Here is a 16,137-nt window from a genome sequence, read left to right as displayed (position 1 = left end):
GGCCCATGTCCCGTCCATCCACCAAGTTCAGTGCAAATCGGCTCAGTACTTTTTAACTTTTTTTTTTTTCCATTAATCCTGCTGAAAAATAAACAGACACGGGTGAAAACATAATTTCCTTGACGGAAGTAATGAACTTACCAATTAAGGGCGCCTGTAATAAATAACATTAAATAATCCTTGTGGTTTGGTCCTGTACTGCAGTTGCTACTGGACGTTACTTTAAATAAAGACTTTTCAGATATTTTTTTATCATAAAAAAATTTCTTGCATGGAAATATACTGTGTATGCAAACGATATGCATGTCCGTATGACAGAGCTCCAATGTTTTTAACAACATTGTCGTTTTGCAGCCTGGATATTTGATTATTATTTTAAGTAACTGATGTTGGTATTTTGTGGAGCCTCCTCACTCCTGCATCTCCTAACCAATCTAACTTTTCCCTCAGCTGACCTGGTGTCACCTGTGGATGTGTCACAGCAGGACTTTACTGTAACAAACAGGGTGCCATCCTCAAACAACCCTGAACACCTGGAGGATGACGAGGCGTTTTGGAAATCGAGATCGCTTTTGTTCAGTACTGTTGATTGTAGCGGCTGATCCAAATGTTTCACCGTGACAGTAAAGCTAGAACAAACTGCGGGTTGTTTCAGATGGACACAGTGTTGTGATACAGTAGTGATGGTTCAGTTGTTGAGTCACATGAGATCAGGCATGTTTTAGCGACACCATGCCCTTTGTAGCTGAGCTAAAACGCCTCAGTTCTTTCTCACTGCAGCCTAATGCGTCCGAGTGCATCTCAGTTACCAAATCAAAGCACATTCCTTCACATTTTTTTCCGTATTCACCAGGATGCTTTCAGCCTGACAATTATCTTTTGTCAGCTCACATTCATGTTTTTAGTGTTGCGATTTGAGAACTGATTGTGCAGCTTCTCTCCTGCTCCTTTTGACTAATGACGCCTCACTCAGCTCTTAATGAAAGAGCTCTAGCCGGCACAGACTCACTCCACAGGCTTTGATCCTCTGCTCCTCTGCATCCAGACACTAACCTTATGTTGCATTTCTACAAGTTCTGTGTCTGCATGGCTTTGAAACTAGTGTGTAACTCCAACATCAAATCAGATTTTTATGTATTGCTCAGGAACATTTATCCTAATATCAATATATTAATCTGATTTGCTATTGGGGAGTCACATGATGTGTTTTGATTTTGACCTATGAGCATCATCTCTCTTGTTAGCAGACTGGTATATTTCCTGTGCTCCTTGTTAAATCAACCAAATTAATACACAGCAACTGACAGACAATTGCAATTTCCTACATATTTAGACATTGTAATTGCATGATTTAAACAACTGATCGACTCACTCATCTCACCAAACCATGATCCTAAAGGTCAGCTCTGACCTCTGTGACTCTAACCTGCCTGTGACCTTCCTACAGGTGGCTGAAAGGGCAGCAGGAGGACAAGCAGGACACAGATGTGCACTATCACTCCCTGACCGGTGAGGGCAACTTTAACTGGCGCTTCGTCTTCCCCTTCGATTACCTCATGGCCGAGGAGAAGATCGTCATCTCTAAGAAAGAGTCCATGTTCTCCTGGGATGAGACCGAATACAAGATCCCTCCTCGCCTCACACTGCAGGTCTGGGACGCCGACCACTTCTCTGCTGATGACTTCCTGGGTGAGAACTGATGGGAGCAGGTTGCTGCTTGTTGGATTTGAATATGTTTTTGCACATTCTCTCTCTTTTGTTGCTTGTTTTCAGCAGAACTGCACATCTGTTTCACATCTGCATCACCACCCTTAGTATCTGACTGCTTTAACTCTCACTACTCCCAGGTGCGATTGAGCTGGACCTGAACCGGTTCCCCCGTGGCGCCAAGACAGCCAAGCAGTGCTCCCTCGACATGATCCGAAATGAGCAGGAGCTTCCCACCATTTCCATCTTCAAACAAAAGAGAGTGAAAGGCTGGTGGCCGTTTGTTGCCCGTGATGAGAACGATGAGATGGAGCTCACGGTGAGGCAGACATGAAGTACCAAGCAAAATCACAACTGTAGTTCACCACCGCATTTTAAATCATCTCAAAATTACCCCTAATTTAATTGATCAAAAGTCCAAATGGAAAGCACTGTATTGATATGTACAGAGGGTATGACACAAATGGCCCCTGTGCAGAGAAAAAAGGCAAGTATATGTGTATGGATGTGTGTGTAACTCCACAAGGTATCTTTAATTTAATTTGTTATTAATGTCGTTGCAGGGTAAAGTAGAGGCTGAGCTTCACCTGGTGACAGCAGAAGAGGCAGAGAAAAGTCCTGTAGGACTCGGACGAAATGAGCCAGATCCACTGGAGAAACCAAAGTAAGACACTGACATGTTGTATTTATTGAAAATGTATGCAGAATCAATCTCTCACAGACACTCATTTAAAACTTGAGGATGGTTGTGTGGATCAGAATAAGGCACAGACATGAGCAAGTGTCCCTTAAATCTTTTCTTCGGGTAAATCACTCTTACAGCGCAAAAAGCCGTGAATGAAAAATCCCTACCAGTCGAGATTTTGATGTTCTAATAGAGATTTGGTCGTGTTTGACCGTGGCTGCTTTCTGCGCTGTCAAAAGGCCACTGTTACACTTTCACACTCGTTTCTCCTCCTACCATCTCTTCAACTGTCTCCCTCTGTCTCTCCCCTACCCTCGTCCTTTCCCTCCTTTCTGTGTAACTCCTCTTCTCCTTACCCTTTTCCCTGTTTTTTGCCTCCATCTGCATTCCTTCCCCCCTTTCCTCCCTCCTTGCGAAAAGTCGCCCGGACACCAGTCTAATGTGGTTTCTGAGCCCTCTGAAGTCCATTCGTTACTTCATCTGGCACAACTACCGCTGGCTGATCCTCAAGGTCCTGGGACTGATACTGCTGCTGCTCATGCTGGGCCTCTTCCTCTACTCAATCCCTGGCTACCTGGTCAAGAAGATGCTGGGGGCCTGATGCGCTGGTAGCCTCCGCCCCCTCCTCGCTTTCTCTGCTTCTCTATTTAACCCCTCGCTTCCTGGTTTCTCCTGTCCTACCTGTAGCACCTTCTCTTCTGTGGCGCCAAACTCAATTTCTTTGTATTCTGCCTTCTGCTCGTCTTCTGTCCTAGCACTAGAAAAGTCTCTTTTGTGTCTCGTCTTGCCAGTGTCTTTTGCCACAAAGTGCCATTACACATCTGATAAGTGACCAACTGAGCGGTATGGAGAAATGCAGGAAAGATGTCTTTATTATTCATGTCAGATGCCCAGTGTACTTTTTAAAAAGGCCATCCAAGTAAAGCTGTGCGGCAGGTTTGATGTTTGTTTTTAGTTTTTTTAAATGTAATGTTATTCAAATATCAATATATCTCTAAATTATTTTATTAATGTCTATATATATATATGTATATACATATATGTATGTTCAGAATAACTATAAGTTCAAGTCTCATACTGATAATATCTGCACATCAATAAAAACTGAATAGTGGTAGAATCATACTGGAACATGGGCAACCCGATTTCTTATGATGACATGAAACAAACCAGAAGTTGGATAAAGTTGTATTTATATATATATATATATATATATATATAAATATACGTATATGTATGTTCAGAATAACTATAAGTTCAAGTCTCATACTGATAATATCTGCACATCAATAAAAACTGAATAGTGGTAGAATCATACTGGAACATGGGCAACCCGATTTCTTATGATGACATGAAACAAACCAGAAGTTGGATAAAGTTGTATTAATCTAAATCATCAGTAATATTTTCTAATAATTTCTCGAAATGATCCCGAAAGAAACATGTAGTTTGGTTCTAATTTTAGATTATTTTAGTTAGTTCAGTCAGTTATGTTGAGTTTTGATTTATTTTCATGAAAGAAATCACTCAAATTCAACCACCATGAATATTCACTACTCATCGGGGTATTATTGGAAACTTTAATAATTATTATATGTTTGTTTGGAGACATGTGTAGCTCACTGGCTTTCCTCTGAATAAAAACATCAAGCTTGTGCTGGCGTGGCATTTAAGTGTACCAATGGATCACTCTCTATTTTACCTGTAATCAGCACTAAATTATATGGTTCTCTCCAGGAAACATTATAAGGAAATAAACTGGAATTTATGGACCTGTAAAATAAAGTGTTACCAAAATATTATTGACAATGAAAAGCTCATTCCCTCAAGACAGAGGTGTTGGTCAATCATCCATCCATTTTTACCGTATCTCCATTGTGCGTATGTAGCTTTTACTCTGTGGTGTGATCTTTGCATCCTTGGAAACATTGTTTATACAAATGTTAGTTCTGAGCATGCTGTATTAAAAATAATACTCACAAATGCAACATGGCATACTAACCACTAATGCCAGCTTTCTCTCTCTCTCTCTTTTACTTCTCCCATGTTTCACCCCATTTCTCTCTCCCCTTCCTCCATCCGCCCGCATGCCCACTTCACCAAATTCGTGACTTTCCACCTGTCAAACCTCCATCCATCCCCTCTAGCCGCCCAGACACCACCTTCCTGTGGTTCCTGAGCCCGCTGAAAGCCATCCGCTACCTGGTGTGCAACCGCTACAAGTGGCTGATCATCAAGATCGTGCTGGCCCTGCTGCTACTCATCATGCTGGGCCTCTTCCTCTACAGCATGCCAGGCTACCTTGTCAAGAAACTGCTGGGGGCTTGAAAGGCTGCTGGCAAGACAGGAGGGGCGGGGTGGGGGTGGGGGGTGGTTAACTGGATGGGTGGGTGAAAGGAGGGAGACACAGAGGGAGAACGTCATGTTTCCCTCAGTCTCAGAAAAAAGGCGCTTTCGGGAGTCCGAGTGCATTATTTCTCCTCTCTAATCCATTCTGATCTTCCTGTACAGCTCGCCACCTTTCCACCTTAGCTCTGAGGGGAAAGGCGAACACCACCCGAAATACCCCTTCCCTCCTGCCCCCCCGCCTCCCCCCCACACACACACAGTCATGAGAAACACTAATCCTCAATCCGATCTGCAGCAAGCCTAACTGATCCACTGCTCACTATCTACACTCCATCCTTGAACTGAGTGAACAGCAATCACACGCCACAACGTAACCCCCTGATCTTCTCCTCAAGCAACGTCACGACAATGAATGTTTCTTTATCGGTTTATACCGCTTGTAACTTATTTATTCATTTATTTTATTATTTATTAGCGGAGTGTTGGGTTGGTGGTCAGACGATTGCATGGACATTCATTTCAAGTGATGGTGTAAGATCTCCCATTAGTGCTACAACATCTGCTATTGATTTAGGTTAATAGGGAACAAATGAACAATATTTTTGGTAACACTTGGCTTCAACCCCCACCCCCCACCCCACATGTTTAGCATTTATAAACGCTATATAAACATTTAATAAATGGTTTACTGTACAACACGCTGTAATGTAGTTGTAAGCACATATAAGGACATTTCAAATGTTTAAGAATGTACAGTATTTGTCAACAATTAACCTTTTCCTGTGAAGACATATTTTACCTTTTTTATTATATTGTCCTTCATTCACATCTGTTTATACACCAGCTTCCACTTATGTGTGCCCATGAACACTTAAATCTGCCTACAACTACATTACAGTGTGTCATAAACTATTACATGTTTAAATGCTGCTTATAAAGGATAAATATGGGTGGTCAAAGCAAAGTGTTACCATTTATTTTTTAATTATTATAGCTCTTGCGGTCTTTGCACACTTGAAGAATATAATGAAGAAACACAAAATAAAGATGTCTATTTTCCTAATGAAATTCAATGAGACATGAACAAGATGACTTCAAAATTAAACAAATAATAAAACAATGAATAAGCTCTCTACAGGGTTTAGTTAAACTGTTATGTTTAATCTTTTCCATCAAAGCAACCAAGCCAGACATGGATCAGACTGTATTTGCAAGTAATTTGAAAAAAAAAAAAACATACTTTTATCCCATTTTTCTTTAAATATATTTTTACCTTATAAAGCACAGTTCAGCCCGTTCTCTCAGAATACCCTATGCTTAGTCTGTAAATTCTCTTAATGTCACTGTCTTGTGTCAATAAAATCCTCACAGGAGAATGAAACAAATTATTTGCAAATATCATTTGACTGATTAAAATGTCCTCAAATGCAACAAATACTTAGCAGTTATTACTGTTTTCTACCTGAATGTAGAATTATATGTCAATATGCATGCATCATTGTGATAACTGACCACAGAGGTCTTGTGTGTTGGCATGACTTGTCTTTCCAGCTCGACACAAACCAAATCACCAACTCAACTGTCTAACATTACAGATTATGGGAAGATGGAAGTACGATTAAAGTGCACTTGAGCGGAGTAGTAAAATGGGTCCGCGTTGATTCTGAAAACTCTGGCCCTGTCTCCATATCAGATGGCATTGTTTGCAGTGTCCATTATCCCCTTTTCAAATTTTGCCTGTGCTTGACCTCATTTGTGTTGCAGTCTTTGTGATTCTGATTTTCACAGATTACAGTTATTGTTTGCACTAAACTTGCCTGTTTTTACGATGAATTTGTGTATTTATATATCTGTTGAAATGTGTGGGATATTTATTTTTTTTCTGTTTTGGCAATTTGAAATAAACTGAATTCCATGCACGACATGTCTTGAGATACAGTTGCTAGCTCCCTCGGAGTGTGTGAGAAAGTGGATGTGTTTCATCTTTTACTCTTCAAATGACAGTTCAGCTGCTTTCACTGCTTACATGTTAATTGTCATTTCGACTCAGTTTATCAACTACACTTCGACTGCCGTTTCAACTTCGCTCAGTGGTTACACATTCAGTCTGTAACCACTTCATTGAACGATTCATGAACTATTTTAACTTCTTTCAGTATTTTTTATTTCTACTGCCACTTCAACTAAAACCTCAACTGTTTCAGCAGTGAGCACACATAAATGTTCTTCAAAGAATTAAGCTAGTTTAAGTTTTCTTTTAGGTGCATATTCTTTGGTAAAGTTTAGAATTCATGTCCTAATCTCTCTGTCCAGTCGTCCCAACGCCAGCATGTCGTGGCTGCTGAGCCCGGTGAGGACCATGTGTATCCTGGCCTGGAGGCACTACAAGCTGCACTGTGTGGTGCTGCTGGCTGCTGTGCTGGGTCTGCTTTTCCTGGCTCTGCTCTTTTTCTCTCTCCCCTCAGAGCTCAGCCACAAGCTCTTCAACATTGCTGGATAAAAACAACACACTGCAGTCCCGACAAACATGGTCGCTGTATGTTTCTGTACTATTTTATATACACCGTGTGTAGCACAGGAAATCCTGTATATCTTTGATCAACTGTAATGTTTCAACAATTTTTCCTCTAGAGCTGTAAAAAATAAAAACTGCAACCACAACATGATTTCATAGAAGCTTTCTTCTTTACCATGAATATAAACTCAGTACATGTTCATACATGTGCTGATTCCAGCTTGATGATGTGCTATGGCGTCTGATGTACGACCTGTAGGAGAATAAAATATGATGTTTTGAAATAGCTTGTTTTGTCCATAACCCAGTGATATTTGATGTCATCAACTATCAAGCTTGACAGTGAAAAGAAGAAAATCTTGGAGAAACTGTAACCAGAAAATGTTTGAAAAGTGAATTGAACGATTAATCAATTTTTAAAATAGTTACTGATCATTTTTCTGTGGATTGATTTATCTATTTCTCAACTAACTGTTTCAGCTCTAATTTCTGAGGATTATTTTCAATTTGTTAATCTGACAATTATTTTCTCAATCAATCATTTGGCTCAATAAAATATCAGAAAATTGAAAAATGTCAATCAAAAGTTACAAGTTGGAATCTTCAAATTATTTTTTTTGTTTGGTCACAAGTCCAAAACAGAAAGAGAGAAAGACACTGGAGAAGCAAGACATCTCCATATTTAAGCATCAAATCTATGACGTTTGCTAAAAAAAATATTTTCAATTAATCTTTTGGTTAAATTTGTTAAAATTGTTTAATTTTTCTGTCGATCAACTAATCGATTAGTCGTCATCCTTTCCGCCTTATAATACACTGTTATGATGAAAATACTGCATGCACTATTACACACAGTACATTACAGCACACTGTTGTTATTTTTTTTTGCACTGTTGTCGAGGAAGGGCATCAACCTTCACCCTCAGTGAGTATCTGAAAAACAGTGCAACACATAAACACAAACACACACGTACTTTGGAGACGAGCGATTGTTCCAGCAGCATCCGCAGCTCTGTGTTCTGCTGCCACAGACCCTCCGCCTCAGGGATGAACTCCGAGATCTCGCTGAGAACCTCTCTGCATAAACAAAAATAACATTCTGAATATTGATGTTTGTTTTCTCTATGTGAGTGTGTGTGTGTGTGTGTGTGTGTGTGTGTGTGTGTGTGTGTGTGTGTGTGTGTGTGTGTGTGTGTGTGTGTGTGTGTGTGTGTGTGTGTGTGTGTGTGTGTCTGTGTGTGTGTGTGTGTGTTATTACTCACAGGTACTGGTGTAGTGTGGTCTCTGCTAATTCCCAGAGTTTGACTTTGTCCTCAGAGATTATGTTACCCATACTCTCCCAGTAGGCTTCGTCCTCTGAACTATCCCGGACTTCTACTTCCATAAAACTGGTCTGCTTCTTCTCCCTTAGAAAGCACAAGGAACACATTAGGATCTTATATATATATACTATATATACAGTATATATATATATGTATATATATATGTATATATAGTATATACAGTATATAGTAATAGTATTTAAATGATACAGCCAGTCCAACCTCATGTGCTGCTTGAGGAAACTTTTGAGAGCAGGCAGGACATGGTTCGGATGGATGAGGTCAGAGGTCAGATTAGACGTAGAGCTGGTTTCCACTGCCTCTGCCTGGTCACTGGACTCACCCTGCTCACCACAAACATCCTGCGGGCAGAAAGAACAGTGATAGAAGATGCACTAATAGCTATTGTCTAATTACAGTGATCTTGTACGTCAAAGACTCAAAGGCCATATTTTGCACCAGCGGATGTCCAATTGGAAATTTCTTTGACGAGGCATCCGTTCACTGCGCTCCTCATCTCTCTCCCTCCTCACCTCCGTCTTTTCCTTTAAGAAGAAATGAGCCAACTTGGCCACATCCTCTTCTTCAATGCCAAAGGACTGGAAGAGAAAACATGTGTGGTTGTTCAGGATTTTGCCCTGTGCTGTCCGACAACACACTGATGCATTATGCCCCCACACTAAGTGGTGGAGCAGCTGAAGTGGCTGGCTCTGGTGTATTTATCGGTGGAATGAGGAGGAAAATAACATGAACTCACACACAAGAGAGAGCCCATCTTCACAAGAATCTGTTCTTCCTTCTCCAGGGGAGCCAGCAGCTTCAGGAGTGCATCCTCCATCAGAAAGCCCTGACAAAGAAGGAAGCCAAACTTTTGGTTGAAGTGTTTGGCATACTTGTAGCATACAGCCTTCACATATAAACACAAGTCTCTCTATCACACTCATCTCATCTTCTAGCTTCAAAGCAGGAGGTTGGGACACATGCTACTGATGTAGCTGTAGTTTCCCTTTAAGAACATGAAATAGTTCAACATTTTTGGAAAGACACTTATTCACACAAGTAAAATGAGAAGATCAATACCACTCACGTGTTTATACGTTAAATATGAAGCCATAGCCAGGAGGCAGTTAGCTGAGCTTAGCATAAAGACAGGAAATAAGGGGAAACAGCTAGCCTGATTCTGTCTGAAGGTTAAGAATAAATCTAAGGAAAGAAAGTATAACTGTTCCTTTAATTTAATGTGTGCATACAGACAAAGCCGTTCATGTTATTACTGTCATGTCTCTATGTTTGTTATTATATTTCTGATTATTTAAGGTTATGTGTAATTCTTCTGTACAAATGTCTCATTACTAAAGGTGAATCTTGCACTTGTTTCTCACCGCTTCATCACACAGCAGCTCCATCACTTTCTTCAGCGTGTCCATCGACGGCTTCCCATCCTCCACCTCTGCATCGCCCTCACCCTGCCCCACTGTCCCTTCCTTGGACATTTCCAAGTCTGTGCTATCAGCCTCAGCCTCCAGCCTAGGCCAGTCTGAAGTGTCCATCGTCCCCTGGCTGCACTGTAAAGCCTGTCCAGTTTGAAAGAGCTCAGAGGCGGCCTTATGGGCCTGTTTCTGAGGCTGAATGGGACCAGAGAGCTCCATGAAGGCCATCGGAGGGCGCTTCCAGGCTAAGCCAAGGTGCTGCTTGCAGATCAGCGAGTCAGTAACTAAAGCCCTCTCAACTAGTTGCTTCACCTCTGCTTCAACGGTGATCCACATCTCCTCAAATTTCGTAGCATCAGCGACTATAAAGTACCTGCGTGAAGTGAAGGAGGTGAGAAGACAAGAGAAGGAGAAGAAAACGATTAAGGTAGAAGAAGCAAGTAATCGTAGAGTGTGTCAGTGTTAGTGTTTAAACAGACAGGATAACTGCTGTATGACTCACTTGATTTTCTTCTGTGTGCGTTCATACTGCTGGATGCTGCGTTTGATTTTTTTTGACAAATGCCGTCTGGTCTCCCTTATCCGTTTCACGTAATTGGTGTTCTGGGTCATTAGGTTTTTCAGCTCTGTCTGCAGACTGAAACACAAAACCATTGCTAGAAACAGAGAGCAAATTAAATAAAATGTTAGAAATGTGTGTGTGTGTCCATATGAGAAAGTCTGTACTACCTTGAAATCCTTTTCTTCATACAGCCCAGGTTGACCTTGTATTCTTCTGTCTCATACTCTTGCCTTATTTTTGCTAGCCTTTTGACCATATCATCGACGGTTTTCTTTTGTTGCTCTCTCTCCATAACCTGCTGTGCAATCTTTGCGTTGGTTTCTACCTGGTTGAAGTTTTGGTTATCCACATTCTTCAGCATCAGTCTGTGAAATACATCTTCATACTCCTCCACTTTCTCCCTCCTCTGCTGCAGCCTCCCTTGCTAGAAACACATTAGATAGCATTAGACACAAAGCTGAGATATGTATGATATAAGATATGAATGAAGATGAAAGAAGGCTGAAGGATGAGTCAGCATGTGTGTGTGTGTGTGTGTGTGTGTGTGTGTGTGTGTGTGTGTGTGTGTGTGTGTGTGTGTGTGTGTGTTGTTTTTTAATTCAGTTATGTCCTGACCTCTCTGTCCCAGAGTTCCGTCAGTAGTTGTTCCCATTCGGTCACATCTCTTGTACGTATGACTTCATTTTGCTGCTGATAAACTCTCTACCAACAACACAAGCGCAACCATTAGTAAGAATGACAACAATGACATAAACAAGACTAAGAGCCATGCTAGTAGTTGTGTGAGGCTGTACTTAGGCACAGTGGCGCTTTGAGCTAGCTAATGTTTACAATGAAATGCTAACATGATGATAAAATACAGCCTAAGCTGATGGAGATGTCATTATAAGACAGATTTTAAAACATGACAATGATGGTGCTAGATGAAAAGTTAAGGGATCTGCACACATATGACAATTTATCCTGCTGGGAACATGAATGCCGGAACCATTCCCCCTCCCCATTCATCTGATTTAAATGGACTCAAATTATCACAATTATTACAAGTTATTTAAAGGTGCTTCTTGACACAGATCTGGTCCTACCTTAATCTGGCCCATCTCCTCCCTGTAGGCTTTTTTCAGGGTTTTCATGTTGTCCTCCATTCTCTCAATCATCAGGTCCAGCTCCTCTGCCTCCTTCCTCAAGTCCTTCACATAGCGATCGTCTCCAGCCTTCATCTCCTGTTCAGAAAAGATATGGGAAATGATCAAATTCATAGATAGATAGATAGATAGATGGATGGAGAGGGAAATAGAGGGATAGAGAGGGAGTTACCTGTTGCAGATCATTTATGATTTTTTTCTTGTCTTCTAATAGAAGAGCACACAGCTGCTGCTGGCTGTCCTGAGCTTTCCGCAGCTCCTGAAGGGTCGCCTTCTCCTTAACTATCAACCACCCTCTGGTAATCTCCTCAAATTTTTCCTGGCTGGACTTCACATGATTTTCCAGTCGCTCCAATCTGGGCCAAGAAAAACGAACACGGTTGGCAAACAGGATGGGAGAAATAGAAAAGGATAAGGATGGTACCATTTTGCATTAGGCATTTTAAAAGTATGTACACTTCGCGGAAATGGTGTTGATTTAGGAAATTAAACGTGAAATAAATAAAAGAATTACCTAACTTTATGAGCCTCCTCCACCTCCTTCCTTCGCATTGACTCTCGGGCATCAACAGCAGTTTGGATGTTGCTCACAAACACTGTCAACTCTCTCTGCAGGTTGGTTATCTTCTGAGGAGTGATCTGCTAACATAAAAGAAGACAGTTCTATTCAAGCTGTGGCACTGCTGATTTTAAGTAAGTGTGAGTACATGTCAAGAAATTACACCAAAGCAAAACAGTGGCTCACAGTAAAACAAAACCCTTACACTTTCGTCCACCTTCTCCCCCTCAGGCAGGTTCTCCCGGGCCTCCTCAATGACCTCCTTCTTGACCCTAAAGGTGTACACTGTTTAGTGATTATATTCCAACAAAAAACTGAGCATGATAAAACATAAATAAAAAATATACGGCAGTGTATGAATTTCTATTAAATCATTCGGCCAGTAGCGTGAGATTACCATTACAGATGCAACGTTATTGCAGTATGAAAAACAGAACTATTATAGGTTTTCTGCATTCAGTATTAGTTACAGTAACGTTAAGCTAGCTAGAGGAGTTACCGGTTGTTAGCTTCCTGATTTTCGGGCAACGCAGAGGGATCAGGCGACTGTTTTGGATCCGTATCTGCTTCTTCCATGTTCAGATTATGTCGAGTGAAAGGCACTGACAGAAAGTGCTCAATACTGTGGTGGTGAAGACTGCAAAAATCTGCGGCGCTGTGCCACCACGGTTTGTTTTGTTTAAACGTTGCTATAGCGACAGAGTCACCAGAGTGACAAGTGTTGCCATGGACATACACACTTTTTAATTTAGCTGTACTTCAAATGTTATGTTCTCTATCTGCAATCCATTTATTTACTTATGTGATTAAAAAATTATGATAAAGAATGCTATCGTAGAAAAAGTTATGATATTAAACACAACTATCTGTGAAAAAGATTTCTATTCTTTTATCATTTACTACGTTTTTATATAGTATGCAAACAATCTCGTCTGTGGGATAGTACAAAAGCATGGTGGTGGTTTTCATGTACCATGAAAATTGTAGAGTGCCAATGCAGAGCACTGGGGATGGGACCACTCATATGTTATACATGACTAGGTGCTGCCATCTAGTGGCACAAGGTAATGTCTCCATATCTCTTTCCTCAAGTTACAATCCAAGGTTTGCGCTTTATTGTGCTTTTACATATAAAAGGCACTCATATTAGGCCAAGTTCAATAATGGTTGGAATAAAGGCAAAAAAGGCATTTTAACGCTGAGGAGAGGTACATGTGCAAAGATTTCCTGGATTAGGAACATAGCTGGTTGACAGAATTATGTAAACATCTAATGGAAAAGGACTTTAACACAAGCAACTTTATCACATATTCATATTTCATATTAGGTTGAAGGCCAGGTTGCAGTCACTGGCAGCTACAAATTTAGCCTGTCAATCTAGTTTAAAAGACCTTATGTGACTTTATGTAAAATTAACAAGAGACAATAGAGTTCAAGCCTGAAACATTTGTATTTTTCAAAAATGGGGGAAAAGAACAAATAAATAAATAATAAAAAATATTTCAAGAGGAACTTACTATCTGCAAAAATCAGGATAACATATTCCAGCACAGATAAACTCCATTGATAAACAGAAACAGGAGTCAAAGGTGCAAACAAACAGGGACATGAAGGCTGTGCACAGTTTATGTGGTTGATAAATAAAAATAACTGACTTGTCACTAAAGTAGAACATCATTGTAGTAGTGCTTAGAGGGGTGATTTAAATTCTGGTGGGATCATTTCTGTTTTTGAATATTTAAAACAATATTATTGTTATATTTACTATTCATTATTATTCATGTTATTATTTAAAACAACCAGGCATTCTTACTTTGAAGCCAGAAGACAGTGACATGTTTCTCAACTGTCTTTAATGTCATGTTCAGAAGCTGACTTTAGGTGGCGCTACTGTCTTGTGATCAAAATTCTACACAGGTTCCACAAACTAATATACCAGAAATGAACCATTTTCGACAAGCGGCATGTTTGAAACACATGTATCAGATTTAGCAGCAATATTAAAAAAAAATGCCTCTTTTCTATGTGCTGATGAAAAACAGAAATCCAGCGACTCACATGCGCAGAGACGGGACTTTCTAATTCATGCACACTCTCCACACAAATGATAAATGTCTTCTCAAGCTGATGGCAAGATGGGCACTGTCTGATTGCCCACACAAACAAACCCACACATGGGTCAGATGTTCCTGCCCTAAAGAGTGCCCCCCACCCTTCCTGCCTGTTGGCAGCCTTAACGCTGGCCCTCACCCCCCGGGGCACCTCGCCGCTCTTTTGGCCTCAAGTGGCCTCAGTTGCTGCTGATCTGCAATGGATGTAAGTCAGGCAGCAAAGGTTTCTGACATATGATCCAGCATCTGTGATGTCACCAACAGCTGACTTGTCATAAGACCTTTGTGAAAGGGGGGAAGTAAGGGATGAATGAGGAGAAGGTCTTATTTTCAACAGACCCTTAGCTGGAACGCTGAGTGCTTTTGCATCAAGCTGCTGAGATTACAAACTGAATGACTGCCATTAGAGAGTGATTCTATAATCTATTATAATACCATAAGCTAGGGATTGACAGACTTTGACCCCACTCGCAGGTGTATAATAAGCCCCATTCACTCTGCATATGCTCTGTGAGAGAGGGTGCATGTGTGTGTGTCTGCTAATTCCTACCCCCAGGGGCATATGTTTACTCCTTGTTCAACAAAGCATCATATTCATTGCTCAGGGGTTGAGAGGTGCATAATCTAAGCCTGACCTTCAGCCAGTTAACTAACTGACAGCTTAGAAGGGTTGGTGGTGGTGGTGGTGGTGGTGGGGGGTTGCATAACAACTTAAGCCCTAACTAACAGTTTCTTAATATTTCCATAACGAAGGAGATATTCACTGCGTTGTAATATGGGACGCACTGTAAAGAATATAGATGCGTGGATATTGTAGAGGACAGAAGGAAATTCAAAGGCATTTAGTCCAGAGGAGGCTGTGACCTTGTCAAAGAACAGCAAAAGAATCATTTAGCAAGAATTAGTTATAGTAAATGAAAATGGAAGGTTAGATTCAGAAACAACATGAAGAGCATGCCCTACTCTTCTATCAAATATGAAATGTACTGGACTCGTCTCAAGGTAACTTGTGCAAAGAAAAGTGTGTTTTTGCCATCTGCCGCAGCATCAATTGCAAACAAGGCACATCATTTTCAACATAACTCTGTTACCTCTAAATTTTAACCTTTAAGAGAGAATGAGGGACGCTGCAAACAGAGATGCAGATACACAGAGAGACAAAGAGGCTACAGCAGAGCAGGAAAATATAAACAAAACTCCATTCATATGTTGCCTGGATAATTGTTGGAAATAAAATGATCTCAAGGTCTGTGCAGTGGAGGCCACTTGCCAGTCTCTTACAGTCTTCATTTCTCATCAGATGAGGTCTGAGGAAAGGTTTGTGTCATCATTTAGCCACTCAAACATCAACAATGCTCAGTTCAGCCTCGGCCGTCATGCTCCAACATTCCTGCCTCCTTCCCTCCTGAGCTTTACAAAAGTCAACTAACAAGTTCACGCATTAGAAAGGCTGAGAGCTCAAGAGAAACGAATGAATGTTTGCACCATTTTGAAGGTCTGAATATTTCAAAAGTGTCCATTTACTGTCCATGAGTGAGCATTCAAGAAACATATTTTTCATTTTGGTAAAGAAAAACACATAATTGGTTATTTTAACACTAGTGATTTTATGAAACACCTGGTCTTTCTGAAGAGGTTTTTAAATAGTTTCTAACATATTGATACCTGCTTTCTTTCAAGAAATGAATTAATAAAAGGTTACATTTAAAACTGTTGGAATTCAGTTTTGTATAAAGACCTTGGTTTTCATAG

The 16,137-nt window shown here is 40.6% G+C and overlaps 2 protein-coding genes across 2 annotated transcripts in view; one reads left to right on the top strand and one right to left on the bottom strand.

Moving 5' to 3' along the window:
* The window catches only part of otof (otoferlin), a 70,237-nt gene extending 65,517 nt beyond the window's left edge, over positions 1 to 4,720 (top strand). Inside the window, exons 43-46 of the mRNA XM_022765666.1 lie at positions 1,448 to 1,689; positions 1,848 to 2,026; positions 2,271 to 2,371; positions 4,540 to 4,720. Coding sequence (XP_022621387.1) covers positions 1,448 to 1,689; positions 1,848 to 2,026; positions 2,271 to 2,371; positions 4,540 to 4,720 — 703 coding nt within the window. The remainder of the gene's footprint in view (positions 1 to 1,447; positions 1,690 to 1,847; positions 2,027 to 2,270; positions 2,372 to 4,539) is intronic.
* Positions 4,721 to 7,250: 2,530 nt separating this feature from the next.
* On the bottom strand, positions 7,251 to 12,904 carry drc1 (dynein regulatory complex subunit 1). Its single transcript, XM_022764425.1, has 15 exons — positions 12,774 to 12,904; positions 12,480 to 12,546; positions 12,230 to 12,354; positions 11,888 to 12,071; positions 11,656 to 11,793; positions 11,186 to 11,272; positions 10,738 to 10,994; positions 10,511 to 10,645; positions 9,961 to 10,381; positions 9,336 to 9,425; positions 9,112 to 9,177; positions 8,801 to 8,940; positions 8,519 to 8,662; positions 8,231 to 8,333; positions 7,251 to 7,509 (listed from the first exon to the last, which is right to left on the bottom strand). The coding sequence occupies exons 1-15, from the start codon at positions 12,848 to 12,850 to the stop codon at positions 7,489 to 7,491; spliced, it is 2,055 nt and encodes a 684-aa protein (XP_022620146.1). The 5' UTR covers positions 12,851 to 12,904; the 3' UTR covers positions 7,251 to 7,488.
* Positions 12,905 to 16,137: the final 3,233 nt, after the last annotated feature.

Source organism: Seriola dumerili, unplaced genomic scaffold (genome assembly GCF_002260705.1).
Source record: "Seriola dumerili isolate Sdu_G_001 unplaced genomic scaffold, Sdu_1.0 BDQW01000025.1, whole genome shotgun sequence".
Taxonomy (NCBI): Eukaryota; Metazoa; Chordata; class Actinopteri; order Carangiformes; family Carangidae; genus Seriola; species Seriola dumerili.
The sequence above is the reverse complement of the archived record's forward strand: the minus strand, read 5'-3'. Positions and strand labels throughout refer to the sequence as shown.

What these genes read in the sequence shown, in the direction of transcription:
- drc1 (XM_022764425.1), bottom strand. Translation starts at nt 12,850, where the DNA reads ATGGAAGAAGCAGATACGGATCCAAAACAGTCGCCTGATCCCTCTGCG. An exon ending in CGGAACTCTGGGACAGAGAG is followed by an intron (nt 10,995 to 11,185) that starts GTCAGGACATAA and finishes ATGTGTTTCTAG; the next exon opens with CAAGGGAGGCTGCAGCAGAG. An exon ending in ATGAAGAAAAGGATTTCAAG is followed by an intron (nt 10,646 to 10,737) that starts GTAGTACAGACT and finishes TTTGTGTTTCAG; the next exon opens with TCTGCAGACAGAGCTGAAAA.